The sequence below is a fragment of the Chrysochloris asiatica genome, unplaced genomic scaffold (genome assembly GCF_000296735.1).
Source record: "Chrysochloris asiatica unplaced genomic scaffold, ChrAsi1.0 scaffold00097, whole genome shotgun sequence".
Lineage (NCBI taxonomy): Eukaryota > Metazoa > Chordata > Mammalia > Afrosoricida > Chrysochloridae > Chrysochloris > Chrysochloris asiatica.
In genome coordinates this window covers 4,783,834-4,804,744 of record NW_006408615.1, presented here as the reverse complement: position 1 = coordinate 4,804,744, position 20,911 = coordinate 4,783,834, and the positions used below count along the sequence as shown (strand labels likewise).

At 52.4% G+C, this 20,911-nt stretch overlaps 1 protein-coding gene across 1 annotated transcript in view; it reads right to left on the bottom strand.

The window, feature by feature from the left end:
* Positions 1-20,911, bottom strand: part of CELSR1 (cadherin, EGF LAG seven-pass G-type receptor 1) — a gene marked incomplete at its 5' end in the record, with an annotated part of 191,396 nt that overhangs the window by 29,165 nt on the left and 141,320 nt on the right. The window contains 10 exons of the mRNA XM_006866887.1: positions 2,148-2,331; positions 4,815-5,024; positions 5,621-5,715; positions 6,724-6,825; positions 8,127-8,310; positions 10,983-11,103; positions 11,666-11,807; positions 14,764-14,938; positions 15,890-16,003; positions 17,181-17,366. Of these exons, the coding sequence (XP_006866949.1) occupies positions 2,148-2,331; positions 4,815-5,024; positions 5,621-5,715; positions 6,724-6,825; positions 8,127-8,310; positions 10,983-11,103; positions 11,666-11,807; positions 14,764-14,938; positions 15,890-16,003; positions 17,181-17,366 (1,513 nt within the window). The remainder of the gene's footprint in view (positions 1-2,147; positions 2,332-4,814; positions 5,025-5,620; positions 5,716-6,723; positions 6,826-8,126; positions 8,311-10,982; positions 11,104-11,665; positions 11,808-14,763; positions 14,939-15,889; positions 16,004-17,180; positions 17,367-20,911) is intronic.

Here is a 20,911-nt window from a genome sequence, read left to right as displayed (position 1 = left end):
GCTGCATGTGTGCACAGTCACGCATTAAAGGCACCATACATGTGCATGCTGTTACACACACACAGGGTCACATGTATAAACATTACACACACATCAATGTCACCACACATGTGCATGGTACTACACAATACAGTGCCACATACATGCATGGTGCCACACGTGTCTGTGGCACTACATGTGTGCATGCTGTTACATGATGTCTCACATGTGTGCACTCTTCACATGCATCAATGGCACCCATGTGTGCATGGTACTACACACATGCAATGCCACATATGTGCATGATGTTACATGTGTCAACGGCATTGCATGTGTGCATGGCATTATGTAATGCAGTGTCACATGTGTGGGTGAAGTCACATGTAGGTTACATACATATATGTTGTCACGTGTGCTCAGTGATACATAGAAGCCTGGTGCTGTACACACGTGTGGTGTTACTGTGAGCATGGTACACACCCTCAGGCATTTGGTAGAGGAGTGTCACACACCCCAGTAGCTGGACATGGGCAGCTGCTATCCCTTCAGGTGATGGGCACAGGAGGTGATGAGACCACTACAGGTCACCCTGTGAGACTGGCCAGTGGTCAGGGTCCGTCCCAGTCCCTTAGGAGGACTAAGGTAGATAGAAGCTGACCGGGCAGCTCCTGATTTGTCTGGGTACACATCTGTAGCAGCAAGACCGGAGACTCGTGTCCTCTGGGAAGATGCTCAAGTCACTGGCTGAGCTGCCGGCTGGTTATGAAGGGTGCCCTCACCAGCCACAGGAGGAGGGTGGGCACCCTCACGGAGACACTGGGTGGTACAGGAGGAAGAACTGAGGGAAGACCAGTATGGGCATGGTGCCCTGGGACTCGGCACACAGGGGCCCAAAGGAGAACACGGTGGTGGTGGTTCTCAGCTGAGGTGGGGGGTGGGGGCTCCCACGACCAGGGCACCAGGAGAACCTAGCAGAGAGGAGCCCCTCACTGGGGGAGAGGCATACAGGAAGCATGCATGGGATCCTGCCCAGGGGCTTCAGGGGCTGAACCAGGTACAGGTAAGGCCAAAGGCAGGTGGGGTCAGGTGTAGGTGTGACCAGATGCAGGTGGGGACAGGTGTAGGTGTGACAAGGTGTAGGTGTGACCAGATGCAGGTGGGGACAAGTGTAGGTGTGACCAGGTGTAGGTGTGACCAGGTATAGGTGGGGCCAGGTGCAGGTGTGACCAGGTGCAGGTGGGGCCAGATGTAGGTGTGACCAGGTGCAGGTGTGGCCAGGTGCTCCCAGGTCATGTACAGCCTTGAATTCATAGGCAGCTTGACCAGACCCTCTTCTGGGACAGGAAGTAGGAGTACTGGGGGTTGTCCTTCCCCTCGGCTTCCAGTAGTGATAGGGAGCCACGAGCCCACCCACCCAGGACAGGGTCAGACCCTGTGTGGCCAGAGCAGCCTGGTCACCTTCTGGGTAGGATGTCAGTCTCTCCCAAGTCAGCTATCATCTGGGGGTGTGAATGTTAGGAACCAGGCCCTTCCCCCATGATGAACATTTGGGGGAACCTGAGACAGTCAATGGGCCAAGTCCCTCTGAAGCAGCCATCCCTCATGCTGACCCACCCCTGGCCTTCACCGGCTCTGTGGGCTGTGGGGAGCCACACGGTGTGAAGAAACCATTCCTTCCTGCCTCGAACAATGCATCCTGAACACTTGTGTCTGCTCTGTAGGATATACCACTTCTCACCCAGGGTCCCCGTGAGGGGGTGACACTGACCCCCGCCCCTGTGAGGGTGTGCCCCTGGAGGGTCCCTGTGAGGGGGTGACACTGCCCCACACCCAGTATGGGTGTGTCCCTGGAGGGAGCCAGGTTGCGCCTACATCCTGACATCCAAGGCCACCTGAAGGAACCTGAGTGTGTGGGAGCCCCCAGGATGGTGCCGTGGCCGAGGTGTAAGCGCCTCTGCCCAGGCCACACCAACCACTAGGCTGGGGGCTGAGGTGTGCTATCACCTTCCCCTCTGGGGGGGCCGCGTTCTTTCTACTTCACAGCCGGAGGCACAAAGCGATGGAGTCACTTTTCCAAGGGCGCCCCACTCCACACACACCCACCCGGGCCTCTACCTAGACCGATGGCACCCTGAGCCCTCCACCCCGGCCTGCCCACCCGCCCTTACTCATGTTGGGGGTGACAATGATGAAGGGCCGCAGGTAGGTGCTCCGGACGTTGCGGGCCACGGTGCTGAAATAGGCCTCGAAGCGCCTCAATAGCTGTGCAGAGCCGTCCTCGCTCCTCTGGATTTGTTCCCAGGCGGGCCTGGTGGCCGGGGTCAGGAGGGCACTGCCTGTGTTCACCACGTCCTGTCAGGCAGACAGACAGTCAAATGGACGATGTTCAGACCCAGTGGAAACAGAGCAGCTTCTAGACACACACACACACACACACATCACCAGGACGACCAAGCAGGGAGAGCCTATTGGTTCTCGTTTTTTTTTTTTTTTAAAGCAGGCCTGCCTCGTTTTATGGAACATCACTTCACAGACTGTTTCCTTACACGTGGGAGATCTGTGGCCACCCCACATCGAGCAAGCCCATGGACACCACCTCTGCTCACCTCGTGACTGTGCCCCATTCTGCTCATTCTCACGGTAGTTATTTTTCATCATGCTAGGACTCCTGGTGTGGGCTGTAGGGTGAGCACTGGATGGCTAACCACATGGTTGGCGGTTCAAATCCACCAGGGTCGCTATGAATTGACTCGGTGGCACTTAATAACAGCAAGTGCATACATGATAGATTATATTCTCGTGTTAGCATCACTTTTGTGTGTAGCGCCATGCCAGGACACCTTACATGCCCTGGGAAACCAGAAGTTGCACGTGACTTGCTTTACTGCGCTCTTTGCTTTATGGGGCTGGTCTGGAACAGAACCCACGATAGCTCCGAGGCGGGTCTATGGAGAGGGGAGCTTTTCCTGTTGAAACCCCAAGATCATCATCTAGCTGGGGGGAGTAGAAGCCCCACACCTGTTAGGCTGAGGTTGTGGCTTTCTGACCTCCCAGGCACCTCACAGTTTACGGGAACATTGGGGACTGGGAGCCCTGGGAAGATACAGGGTCCCTGGGCCGTGTCTGGTACAGAAACATACCCGGGGTCTTTTGTTTGAACAAATCCATCAACGCAGACCCTCAGGCCTGGGCTTCGATGGAGAACAAGGGTCCTGCTCAGGTGTGAGGGGTCTCCATGGACATGGGGGAATTGTGAAGCGGGGTGGACCAGGAAGTACGAGGGAAACACACTGGAGCTGTTTGGTCAGAAAGAACACCTGCTCACTGGTCATTCTCACGCCAGGCAGCTAAGAAAGTGTGGGCATTTGCAGCTGGCCCTCCCCCTTGGAGTACATAGGGGAGGGGACTCTGGGTGGCACCTCTATAAGTTGTGTCACTTCAGGAAAACCCTCTCTGGGCCTCACTTTCCTTGTCTGCAAAATGGGATGACATCAGGACTGAGCCATAGGAAGTGTGAGGACCACGTGGGTGGACTGATGTAAACCGCCGAGGCTGCCTGCCAGGCCACTCAAAATGGAAACGAGCTGGGGGCCAAAGGTGGGGGGGTCCACACTCTAAGGAGATCTTGGGTTGGGACCGAGTCCTGAGAAGCCCCTCTTGTCGGCTGTTGTCAGCTGCTTTGTGTGTTTGTGTTGCTGTCAAACTACTGTAGCCAACAACCTTGAAACAGGAACGGCATCCTAAAAAACTGTGAAAACGCCATGAAAAGAAATCTCCATCCTGTCTCTCTTGAAATGACCTGAGGATGATGCAGGTGGCCAGAGCTGAGGGGTGTTTCCTGTAGCGGGGTTCACACTGGCGGGGGAATCTTCATGTTTACAAGATACTCTTAGGGAGGAAGACAGCGAGAGGGGCCTACTCCTTCATCTGTCCCCCGACATCTTTCACCCTTCGCTCCAGGTCTGCTCCCCAATACAGGGGCTCCACAGACACAGGTCCATAGTCCACATGTTCGGTCCTGAGAGGCGCTCTGTCTGCTGGGGCCATGTCCTCACCTCCCTCAAGGTCAGGGTGACGTAAGAGAGCTCCAGCCCCCCAGATCCCTGAATGTCACTCCACACTGCCATGAAGGACAGGGGTTCCTGAGTGTTACCCCTTGTCACTCCCAGCGTCACTCTGCCCGATCTGAAGGTCGAGATAATTTGTACATTATCTCACATCCCCCTTAGGTTCTGAAGACTCCCTGAATGCTAAAGCACACAGCTCCGAGGGCCTGGGGAAATCCCCCATACAGCCCGAGGACTCCTTGAATGTTACCCCACACATCCTCGAGGGCCGGGGGACAACCTGAGTGTCACCTTACACCACCCTGAGGGCTAGGGGCTTCCTGAGCATCACCCCACACAGCCCTGAGAGCTCCCTGAGCATCACCCCCACACAGCCCTGGGGGCTCCCTGAGCATCACCCCCACACAGCCCCAAGGGTCCGAGGACTCCCTGAGAATCTCTCCACACAGCCCTAGGGGCTTCCTGAGCATCACCCCACACAGATCTGAGGGCCTGGGGCTCCCCAAGCATCACTTCACACCATCCCATGGGTTCGGGGCTCCCTGAGCATCAGCCCACATGGCCGTGAGGGCCCGGGAGTTCCCCAGCATCATCCCACACAGCCCTGAAGTTCTGAGGACTTCCTGAGCCTCACTTCCTGGGTCCTGCCCCCAACAGGGACACCTCCCCTGTGAATGAGCATGGGTGTATCGCCAGGCTCCCTCTGAAGGAGAACACCTGTGGGTTCCTGCTAAGACTTCGTTGCAAATAAGCAACTCTCGATCTCACCTCGTGGAAGCTTGCATCCCGCGTGGCCGCCAGGTTGAAGCCTTGCTGCTGGCTCTCATGACCAAGGACACGGGCCAGCAGCTGGTAGGCGGTGCGCACATCGTTGCCAAACATGGTGCCAGCGTTCCGCGTGGCATTGTGCAGTGCCTTGGCCATCCGCACGGAGGTGTCCCCATCCAGCCGTGTCTCATTGCGGCTCAGCTTCTCGTTCTGGAAGGGGAGGGGGCAAACAGGAGGTGTTCAGAGTGCTGCGGCTGCTACATTCTGGTCGAGGCTTATCTGTCAGCAAGGAACTTTAAAATAATGTCCAAATTCCAAAATGAACTTCCATGGATGATTTTAAAAGGTAGGGCCCGCTAGGCACCTGGGTGGCATAATGGTTTGTGATTGGCTGTTACAGAAAGGCTGGTGGTTTCAACCCACCCAGTGTTGGTGCTGCGGAAAAAAGTCCTGGTGATCTGCGTTTGTAGAGATGACAGCCAAGAAAACCCTACGGAGCAGTTCTGGGTAACAGAGAGGCACGGTGAGTCAGAGTCGACTGAACAGCAAGGGGGGTGGGTTTTTTGTTGGAAAAAAAGATTCCAAATGGAAGGAAAGCAAGAGGACAGGGAGATGTAAAAATGGCGGAATCGGACGACAGACTCTCACGCTGGGACTCTGAGTTTGCAAACCAAAGACATCAGAGTTGGTTCTGGGGTTCCCAGAATAACTGGTGCACCCCGGCCTGCCCTCTGCCCAGCACAGAGGCACCCACGTGACCCTGCCTGCCTCTGCCCCACCCCTCACGCCAAGCAGGGTCTACTCACCGCGATTTTGAGGTCCAGGAAGGCGGAGGAGGTACAGTTGAAGAGTTCGGGGGGCAGCCAGCCCTTCTCCCCACTGCAGTGCCGCACCGCATTTCCTGGAGAACCAAAGTCAATGAGGAGAACCCCACACCATTCAGAGGGGAAGACCCTGCTGCATCTGCGCTAACACCCGTCTGCGTTTACTGAGGCCCAACAGGAGTCCTGCCGGTGCTGTGGGTTAGGCACTGGACTGCTAACTATAAGGTGGGTGGTTCAAACCCTCCCGTCATTCCACGGGAGAAAGATGAGGCGGTCTGGTCCCCTAAAGACCCACAACCTCGGAAACCCTGTGGGCCAGTTCTACGAGTTGGAATTAACTCAACAACGGTAGTAAGTTTGATTTTTGTTTTGTTTTCTGTGCCCTGGGCCGAGGGGCCAACCCATGGCAGCCACCTTGCTCGACTCTGCTGAGGGTGTCTGTTTATGGTCAGTACACGGGAGTAAACATGGCTTCCAGCTAAGGGAAAAGCAGCCAGCTAAACAATGCGCAGCATGTAATAACCATGTGCTTTGCCCCTGTACCATGGACCCCACGCATCTTCTCATCATCCCTCCTGCCTGTTGTTAAAAGCAGTCACTGTCTCAGCCCACAGAGACGCCAGGCAGGACTGTGACCACACAGCTCCTTGTCCCCCACTGCAGGTGGCAGGCAGCCCAGGATGCAGGTACGGGCTGGACTCTGGGGCCCAGCACTCATTTTCCCATCAGGCCTTGTGCAGTCTGTCATCTACTGTGAGAGAGGGGCCCTGGTGGCGCAGTGGTTCAGCACTCGGTTCCACTGAGCTCATCCAGCAGCTCTGCGGAAAAAAGGCCTGGTGAGCTGCTCTCGTAAGGACAGCAGCTCAGGAACCCCTGCCACACGGGTCACTGTGAGTCAGAGTGGACGCCAAGCTCCCCAACAACATTGAGGAAGGGGGTGTTTCACCTCCCTGACATGTGGGCCAATGTGTTTCTCAAGCAGCCTCTCAACACCAACACTTTCTGAGAGCTGATGCCCAGCCGGCTCTTCTGCCGAGGGGGCAGCAGGGTCTTCACCCAGTGAAAGCTCCAGCCCTAGTACTCACCCAAGGAGCCCTTGGGACATGGCACTGCAGCCGGCTGCCCGAACTTGGTCTGTGGCCACCAGATGCCAGCCTCGAATGCCCGGGGACAGCCGCTGTAGGTCACTGTGAAGAGTAGAGATGGCTGATCAATCTTGCCCGGCCACACCCAGAATGTTGCCTGCCTGCCATACTTCCCCTGGGGGGAGGCCCTGTGCTCCCCACACTCCTGTGGACTGGACCGCACGCCATCTCTCCTTTAGCACACAACCAGAGAGCGGGACTCAGGCTCTCCCCATGCCTCTTACAGGGCCAGCTTCTGAATTCCAAGGGAGCAGTCAGAACAGCTGGTCACCAGGTGTCCCCTGAGTGTATGCAAGGGATATGGAGACACATGCATGGACACACACACCCAGACATATGCACACATGCACACACATGTGTATACACAGAAACATCCAGACACACACACACTCACACAATGCAGCACACATACACATGTGTGTGCACACACGCTCAGACATATACACACGGACACGAACACATTCACACACATGAACACATGTGTGTACACAGAAACACCCAGAAACATACACACTCACACATACTAACACATGTGTATGCACACACAAACCCATATATACACACACACACAGACACACACAGAGGCATGCATACATGCAGCACATGTACATACAAATGTGCACAGACAAACCCAGATATACACACACAGACACACATGCAGCATATGTACAGATTGTGCAGACACACTCAGACATATAAATACACTGAGTGTGTGTATCCAGGTGTGTGTGCACATAGACATACAGAGACATGCACACACATACCCAGACACACACTCAGACACAGAATACAGCACATGTACATATATGTGCGTGCACAAGACACAACCAGACACACAACACACACAGCATGAGTACATGCATACACACATGTGCACATAGATGCACCTGTGTGTAGACATGAAGACACACCCAGACACAGAACACACACAGCAAGGTACATGCACACACGTGTGTACATAGACACGTGTGTAGACATGAAGACACACAGCACAGGTACATGCACACATGTGTGCACACACACTCCAAGGTATATACATACTCAGACACTCAGACCCATGGACACACATAGACACGCAGACACAAACACAAGCACACAGACAAGTAGGCACATGTGGACACAGGTCCATGCACACACAGACACCCTCATGCATCCCCCCCCGAGACACACACACACACACACATAAACTCACAGACTTGCACACCTAAGGCACACACAGACACACAGACAGACATATGGAGCCATGCACACACATGCAAACGCACACAGACACATAGATACACACAGACACATGTGTGCATGCCATCCCAGTGGCCCACCCCCCTGGGTGCCCTCACACGCACCCTCACAGCCCTGCATGGTGACCTCAGCGAAGGGGTTGTCACAGCGGTTGCACTGACGCCCAATGACGCCCGGCTTGCAGGCACACTGCCCGGTGTCCGAGTCGCAGGTGCGGCTGTGGGCGCCGTGCGGAAAGCAGTCGCAGGGCAGGCAGGCGTCCTGGTCGGGGGGCTTGTAGTGGTTTTCCTGTGAAGGGAGGAACTGTGAGCACCCACTTCAGGAAGGGTGTCTCCCAGCAACCTCAGCACTCTTCCAGCATGACTCCAGGGCCGCTGTCCCTGCTCCGTCCACACTCCCCGAGTCCAGCCTAGGACAGGTGTCCTCTCTCATTCTGCAGCAGATGCTTACTTTGGGCCACCTTCCTATTCGTCCCCAATCGGAGACTTACAGATAAGCAGGGCTCAGTGGATTTTTCCTTTCGAAAGTGGGAGCAGGTCAGGTGATGGTTTTGAGCACGTGATCTGGCTGACACCTTGCTCGGCCATTTACCGGCCACCCTGTCCTTGCAGAACCCTGGTGTGGCACCGTAGGATAAGTGCTGGACTGGTAACTGCAGGCCAGCGGTTCAAACCCATCAGATGCTCTGGGAAACGCTATACAGGGCCACTACGAGGCAGACCTGACTCCACGGCACACAACAGTAACAACTGCCCTGGGAAGGCCCCCTTCCAGAAAACGGGGTGGGCTGTGGTTTGGGTAGACTCCCAAGCCACAGTCCAGCAGGAACACACACCTTACCTACAGCATGATGCCACCTGCATGTGACGTGGTGACGTATGGGAGATGGGAAGGAGTCTAAAATGTTAGCAATTATCCCAGGCAGTCAGATTGGTGAATTTTACTTCCTGCACTTTTTACCACTTCTGATGGGAAAAAATGATGGGACCGATTTGCCTGCCACCTGTTGACATGACCCACCAGAGCCTGGCCTGCTTCTGCTCTTTCTATGTTTGATTTACTCCTATCAGGAGACAAACCACATCTCGTTTTGGTACCCTCTGTGCAGCAACTGGGATGTTTCTGATTTAAACAGCTACCCGGAAGTATCCAAGGGTACTTCAAGAACCAGCGCCTCTCCCGGGCCAGTCCCACATCTGCAAGGCAGAAGTGTCCCTGGCTTAGTTACCACAAGGTCACCGTGGGGTTTCAAGTTACCACCGTTCAACAGCAGAAGTGAACAGTGGGTGACCCTGCATGAGGTCGAGCGGTGGCAAGCAATTTGGAAGACAGCATGCAACATGTGTCTTCATGCTACACAGCTGTGTATAACCGGACCCTTGGTGGTAGGAGTAAGGGATGCCTTTTCTGTTTTATATTCTGGTCATCGTTGGTGCAGGAAGATAAAGGACCAGGAAGTGTCCAGCAGGGAGATCTGTGGCTGGGGCCAACGATGAGTCAACCTCCACAGAATGAACCAGGTCTCCTGTTACAGACCAGGTGCTAGGTGGGTGGGAACTCAGGATTCCGTATCCCAGGGCCTTAACAGTCTCAACAGCCCAATGTGTGTAGGCATCGGAGTGGGCACCAGGGGGCAGCAGAGAGCCTATGATGTGGCTGAACGTGTGTGTGTGTGTGTGTGTGTGTGTGTACTTATGTGTACATGTGCACAGATGGATACATGTGCATGCATTTGTATAAGAAGACCTGTATAGTGTGTGTACACACTGAACCGATTTATCTGGGCTCAGGGTGTGCATCTATGAGTGTGTGTATATGTGTACAAGTGGGTATGTGTGTGCGCATGTGTACAAGCAGACTTATGTGTTGTGCGCATGCAGAAATGTGTACAGGTAGATTAGTGGTGTGTGTGCATGTGTACACATTGATGTATGCATATGTACATGTACACGAAGATGTGTGTTTGAGTATATGTGCATGTGCGGGTAGGTGTGTGGTACACATAGGTGTGAGTGTGTGTTGTATAGGTAGGTGTGTATGTGTACATACGCACAGGTAAATATGTCTGTGTACACACGTGTACAGGTAGTGGTGTGTTTGTGTGTGCAGACAGGTAGTTGTATATACACATGGGTACAGGTAGTGTGTGGACTCCAGTGTGGTGCTGTAGGATGAGAAGTGGACTAACCACAAGGCTGGCAGTTCAAACCCACCAGCTGCCCCTTGGAAACCCTATACTTGGTTGCTATGAGTTGGAACTGACTCAACAGCACTTAACAAGAACAAATAGTGTGTGCATGTGTGTACAGGTAGGTGTGTATGTGTCCAGGCAGGTGTGTGCTTCAGTGTGCATGTGTGTACAGGTAGGTGTGTATGTGTCCAGGCAGGTGTGTGCTTCAGTGTGCATGTGTGTACAGGTAGGTGTGTATGTGTCCAGGCAGGTGTGTGCTTCAGTGTGCATGTGTGTACAGGTAGATATGTGTGCATGGATGTGCACAGGTAGATGTGTGAATGTGTGTGTACAGGTAGGTACAGATGTGTGCATGTGTGAATAGGTAGGTATGGGCTTCAGTGTATATAGGTAGATGTGTATGTGTACACATGTGTACAGGTAAGGATGTGCTTGTGTGTACAGGTAGGCAGTTGTGCATACACATGAATACAGGTAGTGTATGCTTGTGTGTGTATGGGTAGGTGTGTATAAATATGTGCATGTGTGTATACAGGTAGGTGTGTGAGTGTGTGTGCAGGCAGGTATGTGTAAGTGTGTGCATGTGTACACAGGTAGGTGTCTGTGCAAGTTTGCAGGTAGCTGTGTGTGTGTGCACGTATACAGGTAGTGCATGCACGTGTACAAGCAGGATGTGTGGCTGTGTACGTACGTGCCCATGTGTGGGCTCACTCAGAGACATCAGGTGTGGGCCCCACCTGCCCACCTGCCCTCCTGCCCGAGGTCTCACCTTACACTGGCACTGCCCGCTGGTCTTGTTGCAGTCTGGGTCAAAGCCTTTGCTGACAGCGCAGTGGCAGGGGCCACACACAGGGCTCCCCCACCAGCCTTTGGGGCACGGGAGGTTGATTCTGTTGGGGAGACGAAGCAGATGTTGATAGTGTTGGGGAGACGAAGCAGATGTTGATAGGTGTGCACCATGGTTTCCAAAACAGAAGGGAACCTAGTGATTCCTGGGCAGCATGCCAGCATCCACTGGGACCCTCGACTGGACCGGATAAGGGCACCTCCCACTGACTGTCCCACTCTGCCTCGGGGCCCCTGAGAAGTAAGAGGCCCCACCTGGGATCGTGGTTTACCTGTGAGAACACAGACCTGTGTTCTGTGGGCAGTGCCGTCAAAGGGCACACAGGAGCCCACGTGTCCTAGACCACCCTGTCACTGCCCTGTCAGAGCTCTCGTCCATCCCTGTAAGTGACCTTCATCTTCCCACTGCCCACCTGCCCGTGCCGTATGCTGCTGAGGTGGAACCTGACCAGTGGGCTGGTCAGTTTGATTCTCACTGATCTCATGCCCCATTTGAAAGAAATCAAACATGTCGTTTGTTGGGAGCTAGGGGTGAAGGTGGTGCACAGCCCCTCAGGGGGAGGAGCTGACTGGGTGTGCAGACAAAGGTGTTGACCACATGCTTACCTGTTCTCACAGTATGGCCCATAGTGACCAGCCCCACATTCGCACGAGTAGCCCCGGGGGGAGCCGGGTGCGTGTATGCAGGTCGCCACGTGCTCACAGGGGTTCAAGTGGCATGCATCTACACACCTCCGTCCAAAGTATCCTGAGGAGACAAAGACCATGTGACCACACCATGGAGCAAGAGCCCCATACTTGGATGTTGTGATCAACCGTGCCTCGCCTGCCCCTCTCCTTGGAAGAGGTAAGGAGCAGGACCACCTGAGGTCACAGTGGGTACAATTACTGGGTGTCTACACCTGGAAGTGCAGGGATGGAGGTCCCTAAGGCCAGCTGGGGAGGGCGAGGGTTGGGGGAGGAGACGTGCCATTCTGAGGTACCTGGGGTTCAGGGTCCATCTGCTGTGGCCATTCCAGGCAGAGTGGGAGCCAAGGGAGAAAGCAGCCCAGCCAAACCTCCAAAGTCCAGGTGACCACAGGAGGCATCATTTTTACGTGTGTACTTTACACCTTTTCTATCCACAGTCTCGCCATGTGCCAATCACCTCAGGGGTTTGCTTTCTGGGTCTGAGGACTTAGGGTCACAGTCTTGTGGGACACCTTGGTCAATTGGCATGCCATAGTTCATAAAGTTTATGTTCTATATCCTATTCCCACAAGTGGAACCAAGAGTCCTAAAAGCTTGCAAGCGGCCATTTAAGACAGGACTCGTGTGGAGCAAGACAGAAGGAAGGAAACCCAACCCTCAGAGAAGAAATTGATTTACAGGGCTGTGTCCATGAACCAGGAGAACAAGATGGGCCTATCATTGCTGACCATTCTGATCAGAGCCGCAATAGATGAGCTTGGATGGAACAGGAGAAAAATGTGGAGCAGGACTTCAAATTTTCAAAAAATCCAGGTTTACTGGTTCTGTTGAGACTGGAGGAATCTTTAAGACTTCTGCCCAGGACTGTTGTTGTTGTTGTTGTTGTTATGTGCTGTGGAGTCGGTTCCAACACATAGCGACCCTGTACAGGGTTTCTGAGGCTGTAAATCTTTATGGGAGCAGAAAGCCTCATCTTTCTCCTGCAGAACAGCTGGTAGTTTTGAACTGTCCAGGGCTAGGATCCTTTAAAAATTTGTAATGGAATCTATCCCCGAAGTCACCTGTTAGCTAAAGAGCAGATTGGTTCATCTAGTGAAGAGTGTCGCCCCTGAGTCCCACCCTCCCTTAAAATCATCTCTATGAGACCAGACGGTCAACAATTCCATCAAGGCTGAAAGCTGGGGGCAGTGAGACTAGGTGAATGCGACGGAAACAACTGGAAAGGAAAGAATGAGGAGGTTCACACCACATGACAAACACGAACAACGGCACAGAATAATAGGCGAGAAATAAGAGGATGTTTGTGAAGACCACAAACCAACTCACAGAACAGTATGTGAAGAAGTTGTCTTTAACAGGAAGCTATTCTGTGCACACGTCCACCAAAACCACAATCAATTATTATTAGAAAAAAAAGGAAATCTAAATGTCTGCTGTACCCCAATAATGTCTGCTGTCCTGGTGTGGCGCTGTGGGTTAATGCACTGGACTGCAAAATCAGTTTGAACCACAAGGTCGGTGGTTCAAGCTCACCAGCTGCTCCTTAGAAACCCTATATATGGTTGCTATGGGTCGGAGCTGACTTGACGGCACTTAACAACAACAACAACAACCCCCATAAATAAGCACCAGGAACATATTTCAAAGTGAAGAGACGGTTGCTACTTTGTTGCTGAGCAAAGCCCCAGGCTCCAGACCCTACAGAACTGATGTCATCTTGTCTTGTTTTACTTATGTTCCTTTGTTGTTGTTGTTGTCAGGTGCCATCGAGTCGGAACCGACTCATAGCGACTCCATGCACAGCAGAACGAAACAATGTTCGATCCTGGGCCAACCTCACCACCGCTGCCACCCCCGAGTCCATCAATGATGCCACCTGGCCGATCCATCTCGTTGGAGGTCTTCCTCTTTTTCTCTGACCCTCCACCCTACCCAGCATGACATCCTTCTCCAACGATTGTTTCCTCCGGACTACATGTCCAAAGTAGGAGAGACGAAGCTTAGCCATCCTGGCCTCCAAGGAGCACTCTGGCTGCACTTCTTCCAAAACAGATCTATTGGTTCTTTTGGCAGTCCATGGCACTCTCAGTATTCTCCTCCAACACCACAACTCAAAGGCATCAATTCTTCTACGATCCTCTTTATTCACTGTCCAGCTTTCGCATCCATATGAGGCTATGTTCCTTTAGAACGCTTTATTGTGGTTTGTGCATGAGATTACTGGTTTTAGTTTCCCGTTCAACAATTGACACACATTTTGTTTCATGACCTGGGTTGCAAGCCCCTGACCATAACAGCACTCTTCCCATGTCCTCTCCATTTCCATTCGTCCATCTTCCCTGCCCCTTCCTGCCTCCTGAGCTTTGTTTGGGGCACAGGCTGCTCTTGTGGGTCATTGCTCTGAGAAGCACGTGCCTCTTGGGGTTGCTGTTCACTTTGTAGACCTGTCTTTTGTTTGGCTGAAACATGATCTCCAGGAGCGGGTTCAGTATCTAAGGGCCACCGGAGTAATAACTAGCTCTTATTTATGAATCTGGATTTTGTTCCACATTTTTCGCCCACTCTATCTGTGAACTCATACTGTGATCCCTTTCAGAGTGGTCAGCAGTGGTAACCGGGCACCATCTAGTTCTTCTGGTCTCAAGCTAGCAGGGGCTAGGGTTCGCGCACAGTCCACTGGCCCTTTGGACTCATGGCTTCCTTGAGTCTTTGGTCTTCTTCCCTCCTTTTCGCCCCTGACTGCGAGAGACTAGTGACTGCATCTTAGATGGCCACTCACCAGCTGTTAAGACTCCAAATAGCACTGACCAAGGCAGGATGGGAGATCATTGTCTTTGTGGACTCTGCTAGGCCAACTGATTTTAGTGACCCCAGAACCCCCTGTTGTATGAGGGGGCTTCAAAAGTTCATGGAAAAATAGAATGAAAAGATAACAGAATTTCCCCACAAACTTTCTGAAACCCTCTCGCATTTTTAAACCCACAGATAGGCATGCGGAGGAACGGGGCGCCCACCTCGGTCGCAGATGCAGGAGTAGCTGTCCCAGGCATCACGGCAGCGGCTGTGAAGGGGGCAAGGACTCGAAGCACAGGGATTCTGCAGCTCACAGCCGTCCTTCACCCTGACCTTGAGAGCCATGTCCATGTTCAGGGTGGCGATGTTTGTAGACGTCTCTCCCATCCTCACTCCCTGGGTCAGAGAGGGTGGTCACACTAGGTCCCTGGCTCGGGGCTGGAGGAACCCAAAGGAGCCCTGGGAGGTCCCTGCAGATCAGGGCACCCCAGCTTTTCCTGGGACCCTGTGGGGCATTCTATCCACAGAGCGGGGAAGACTGTGGGTGGGTAGAGCTGTGAGTTGGGGACAGGGCAGAAAGGTCATGTCTGCCTTGGACATGTACACGGTCCATCAGGGAAGGAGGCTGATCACACGAAACTGTCATGATTCCACAAGAAAACATAGACAAGGAAACCGGAAAGAGAGTACTATGGTGGGTGGGAGGATGGCACCCACGCAGGGGCCCCACCAGGAGCTCCAGGACAGAAGGCCTTGAGGCAGAAGCATGGGGGAGGGGCAGCACAGGGCTCACCCGGCCACACGGGGGACCAGGAGCTGGCTCGGGAGCGGAGCTCCTGGGAACGGCTGCCTCACTCAGCTAGAACCCTGGGTTGGGGCAGTCCTGGCTGGACAGGGTGGGGATGGAGGCAGGGAAGGACTGGGTTCAGGATATGCCATGCAGGCAGAGGGACAGGGGAGCTGGACATCGGGGGGAGGAAAGGAGGAAGTTGGGGAGTCCCTGCTCTAGAAGGGAACCTGGGGCAGGGTTGGTCTGAGTTTGAAAGCAGGATGCCTGCTTTGAGGATGTTAAGTTTGGGTTCCTATAGAGGAAATTATCTGATTGTTAGAAACTACTGTGTTTTGAAGCCTACAGTGTATATGTTAAGGTTTTTTGCACCCCGTCCTGAGTGTTTCCTATGTGTGTCATGTGGATGTAAGCTTGTGAGCATCACTGACCTGAGCCAAGCATTTGCGAACAGACATGGTCAATCTGAGAACTACAAGGGTACCCAGCCATGCCCGTGTAGCACCTCCAAGTCCTCCCCCTGCCCAGGCCCAGCCATCAGGGGAGGGGGCCCTGGGTACCTGCATGCAGCCCCGGAAACCTTGGCGCACGGACACCTTGTCTTCAGACATGCCCCCGACAATGATGCTCTTCATCTTCAGCCCGGGGAGCTGGTTTCCGATCTGCACTATGCTCTGTACCAAGAGAAGACAGCGCAGGACTGGGGTCATCACAGTGCCCACGGGAGGGCCGACCAGGCCCAGCGCAGCTCAGTGCTGAGAACGTGGCTGCCACGTGCAGTGCCAAGCCAGCTGAGGGGACCAGGCTGAGGATGAGCAGCATGCAGCCTGCCCTGGCACGGGCTGACCACCCACCCAACGTGCCACATGTGAGGCAGCTCTGATACACTGGGAAAACTGCAACATGCACCAACAATGGCTGATAGTACAGGAATTTGGGGAGACTGCCTTGGATCTAGTACAAGGAATGTTCCAGAACCATAAGCAAGCAGTCTGGGTGTCTCGTACAAACGTCCTGTGTTGCTGGCTCTGAGTTATGGGATCCAGTTTGGGTCAGCAAGTATCCCTGTAAAGTGTTCTGGCTAGACACTACTTTGTCCACCTGGGCCAGGTGCACCTCTCTGCCACCTGGGTCTCCTTGCTCACCCACCTTCATTCACTGTCCACGCCAAGGGCAGGGACCCTGGCCTCACTGTCTTTGTGTGCTTAGAGGTACAGGGACGCATTTGCACTTGCTGCTCAATACGTCTTTGTTAAGGGAATCTGTGGCTCACGGCACCAGTGAAGAATTCCAGACATGAACAAGGACACCAATGGGTGAGTCCTGACTCGGGGTTGACCAGCCAGGTTGGGGGTAAGATACAGATGTTGGGGGACCCAGCATGAGGCAGAACGTGAGATCCAAGCTTACAGGGCTGGCCAGGAAAGTGCAACCCCAAATCCACAAAGTTTCTGGTGGGTGCGTCCTCTGAGAACATAGGTTGAAGCCCTAACTCCTGGTACTTTTGTGATCGTGACCTCGTTTGGAAATAGAGTCCTTGGAGATGCTGCCAGTTAATGTGAGGTCAGACTGGAGGAGGTGGGCTGATTCCTATCTGAACGGCGACCCTCATACAAGAGGAGAGGACACAGTAACAGACACGGAGGGGGTGTGACCAGGTGGAGATGCATCAAGGACACCTGGGGCTACCAGGAGCCGGGGGAGTCAAGGAGCATCCTCCCAGAACCTCCTGAAGGAGCAGAGCCCTGCGGACATCCAGAACTGAAATCTAACACATCTGCTCTCCCAGCCACCCTGAAGCCTTGGTGTGGCCGCTCTAAGGAATGAGTACAGAGATCTGCCCCTCCTCACCTCGTCCATCCCGTAGTCCAGAGTCATCACCGCCAGGTACTTAATGTCCTTGCCCTCCTTGGCGCTCCTCAGCTCTATCAACAGGTGGTGCCACTCCCCATCAGTCACGCGGGATCTGGGTAGCGTCATGGACACCACATCCGAGGGGCCGTGGAACACCTCAAACTGGAGGTGATCACCCAGGATCTGCAGGAGAGAAGAGCCACACTTAGCAAGTGACCCAGTGATGACCAAACAGACCATGACTCACAGGCACTGAAAACTCAAGGACATAGTTTCCATAGGGCCTGGACCCAAAACGGGACTTATGGGGTAAGCAGAGTTTTACTCGACTGTAACCTTGAATGCTCTTCAGAATGACATGGGCAAGCCATGGAGAGAGATTGTGGGTTTGGTTCCACACGGCCACAGTACATGGACTATCACAATCAAGTGAGTCACACAACTTGGTGAGTTTCCCAGTGCGGATAAAATTCACACTGACAGTAGACGGCAGTCTGCTTAGTGTGCGAGAGCATGATGGGAAATTCGAAATGTGAGAACAACCAAATGGGGACACAGAGACATGAAGTAAACACAGGCTGCTGGGAAAATGATGCTGAGAGACCGACTCTTCAGCAAGGCGAGAACGCACCAGAAAGCGCAATACAGCAGAACGCACTATGGTGACATATTCCAGCATGCCCTTGTCTATGGCAAAAAGTGTCAAATATTTAACACAAGTCAGGAAAAATGAGGCTGGAGAAAAACCTATTAAACTTAGAGTTTAGGACCTACCACAGATTTAGGTGACAATTGAACTTTACATTCACCAGCTGCTCCAAGGGAGAAAGATGAGGCTGTCTGCTCCCGCAAAGATTTACAATCTTGGAAACTCCATATAGCAGGGGTGGTGGTGGTGGTGGTGGTGATGGTGGTGGTGATGTACCATGGAGTCGATTCCGACTCATACCGACCCTGTACAGGGTTTCCCAGGCTGTGAATCTTTACAGGAGCAGAAAGCCTCATCTTTCTCCTGTGGAACAGCTGGTAGTTTCGAGCAGGGGTAGGGAACTTTTATTCTATCAAAATTTATGACATCATTCGCGGGCCATACAATTTTATCAACTTAAAAATTAGCCTGCTATCTTTGGCCAAACATTTAATTAACTCACTACTAGCATGGTGCTGTGGGTTAATGCGCTGGACTGCAAAATCAGTTGGAACATAGGGTTGGCTGTTTAAGCTCACCAGCCGCTCCTTGGAAACCCTATACAGGGTCGCTATGGGTCAGAACTGACTTGACAGCACTTAACAACCACAACAATGTGATGACTGGAACTGTGGTGGCTTTGGCAAATGATTTCACAGGCCTTATATAGCCCTCAAAGGAGCTCTGGTAGTATATTGGTTACGAATCGGGCTGCGAACCTCAAGGTCAGCAGTTTGAAACTACCAGCTGCTCTGCGAGAAAAAGATGAGGCTTTCTGCTCCCGTAAATGTTTACAGCCTGGGAAACCCTGTACAGGGTCGCTATGAGTTGGAACCGACTCCATGGCACATAATCACCACCACCATACAGCCCTTGGGCTGGACGTTCCTCACCCCTGAGATTTAGGGTCCCTATGAGTCAGAATTGATTTGATGGCAGTGGAGTTATTGAGATCTGATGTTTGGGTATGGTCGGGTGGGGTGTGCTGTGGTGTCGGTTCCGACTCATAGCGACCCTGTACAGGGTTTCCCAGGCTGTAAACATTTACGGGAGCAGAAAGCCTCATCTTTCTCCTGTGGAACAGCTGGTAGTTTCGAACTGCTGACTTTGAGGTTAGCAGCCCGACTTATATCCACTACACTACCAGAGATCCTTAAACACATGTATAAAAGCAAAACAAAACCTCCCAGGAAATCAGCATTGTAAGGAGCCTAAGACACTCCAGTTTTGCAATAATGTGGCTGGGACAGTACCAATGAGGGAACAGGTAACGGGCCCAGCCGTCCTCCCGAGAAGACCTGGAGCAGTGAGATGAAGTATTAGACCAGGATACAAGAAGGGGAGCCGGGGGTGGGTCTGCTTTTTCCACGGCTGTCAGACAGGAGTCCCTGGGAGGGGCAGATGGTTAAGTTTTCAACTACAGAAAGGTTGGCAGTTTGAACCCACCCAGAGGTAACTTGGAAGAAAGGTCTGGCTATCCACTGCATAAAACTCTATGGAGAATAGTTCTCCTCTGCACACATGCACTCTGCTCCATGAGTCATTATTTACTTGATGAAAACTGGGGTTTTTCAGTCATCAGCTCTTCTGGAAGATGCAGTGGACCCTGAGAAACTTCAGATGTTTTATAGGTTCAGGGGCTGGAGTGACAAAAATTACAGTTCAGGTCCTGACCACATTAGGAGATCAGCAGGAAGCAGCCCAGCTGGGCAAAAACGGGAATGAAAGCCTAGATTTTGGTTATTTCAGACCATGACTAGATTCAAGAGGTCTGGAATGGCTGGTTCCTCTATCTGCCTGCCAGAGAACAACAGCTTTGTGTTATCTGCTGTTGTTGTTGTTGTTAGGTGCCTCAGAGTCAGTACTGACTCATAGAGACCCGATGCACAACAGAATGAAACACTGCCCGGTCCTGGGTCAACCTCACTACTGTTGCCACGCTTGAGCCCATCGATGCTGCCACTTTGCCAATCCATCTCACTGGGGGTCTTCCTCTTTTTCTCTGACCCTCCACCTTACCAAACATGATATCCTTCTCCAGTGACTGGTCCCTCCTGACAATATGTCTGAAGTATGAGAGACGAAGTTTGGCCATCTTGGCCTCCAAGGAGCACTCTGGCTGCACTTCTTCCAACACAGATCTTTTGGCAGCCCATGGCACTTTCAATATTCTCCTCCAACACGATAACTCAAAAGAATTCATTCTTCTACAGTCTTCCTTATTCACTGTCCAGCTTTCACATGCATATGAGGTTACTGAAAATACCATGGCTTGGGTCAGGTGCACCTTAGTCCTCAAGCTGACATCTTTGCTTTCAACACTTTATAAAGGTCTTGTGCAGCAGATTTGCCTAATGCAATACGTCGTTTGATTTCTTGACTGCTGCTTCCATGAGTATTGATGGTTGAACTAAGAAGAATGAAGTCCTTGACAACTTCCATCTTTTCTCCATTTATATGGATGTTATTTATTGCCAGGAAGAGAAGAATAATTCTAATTTTGTATGCACCTAATAACAAAGCCTCAAAATCTACAAAGCAAAAAGTCAACAGGAATATGAGTCATTGATGAATCCACAACTGTGGAACTTTTCAAGCTTTTCTTTCTCAGTAACTAAGAGGACAAGCAGATCCAAACCATCAGCAACACTACTGAAGAAATTAACAGCACAACCACCCAGCTGGCCACATTCGCTGCCGTGCAGAACACTGTATCCTATGACGAAAGCACAGTCTTTTTTTGACTATGCATGCAACCATCACAGGAATGGGTTAGATGCTGGCCATGGGGCAAGTCTGGATACATTTCAGAAGTCTGACATCACAGACAGCATGTTCTCTGACTGCAATTACGCTGGAAATGAAAGCAAAACAATTTTCTACAACAGAAAAGCCAGGGGGCTTCCAAAATTGCAGAAAAATGGAACGAGACGATCGTGGGAGTTTTGCACGCACTTTTGCTTTTTTGTTCTGTATGTCTGTCTCTGTTGAATTCATGATTTGTGTGCTCTTTCTTGTGTGTTTCCTCATAGTTTTAATG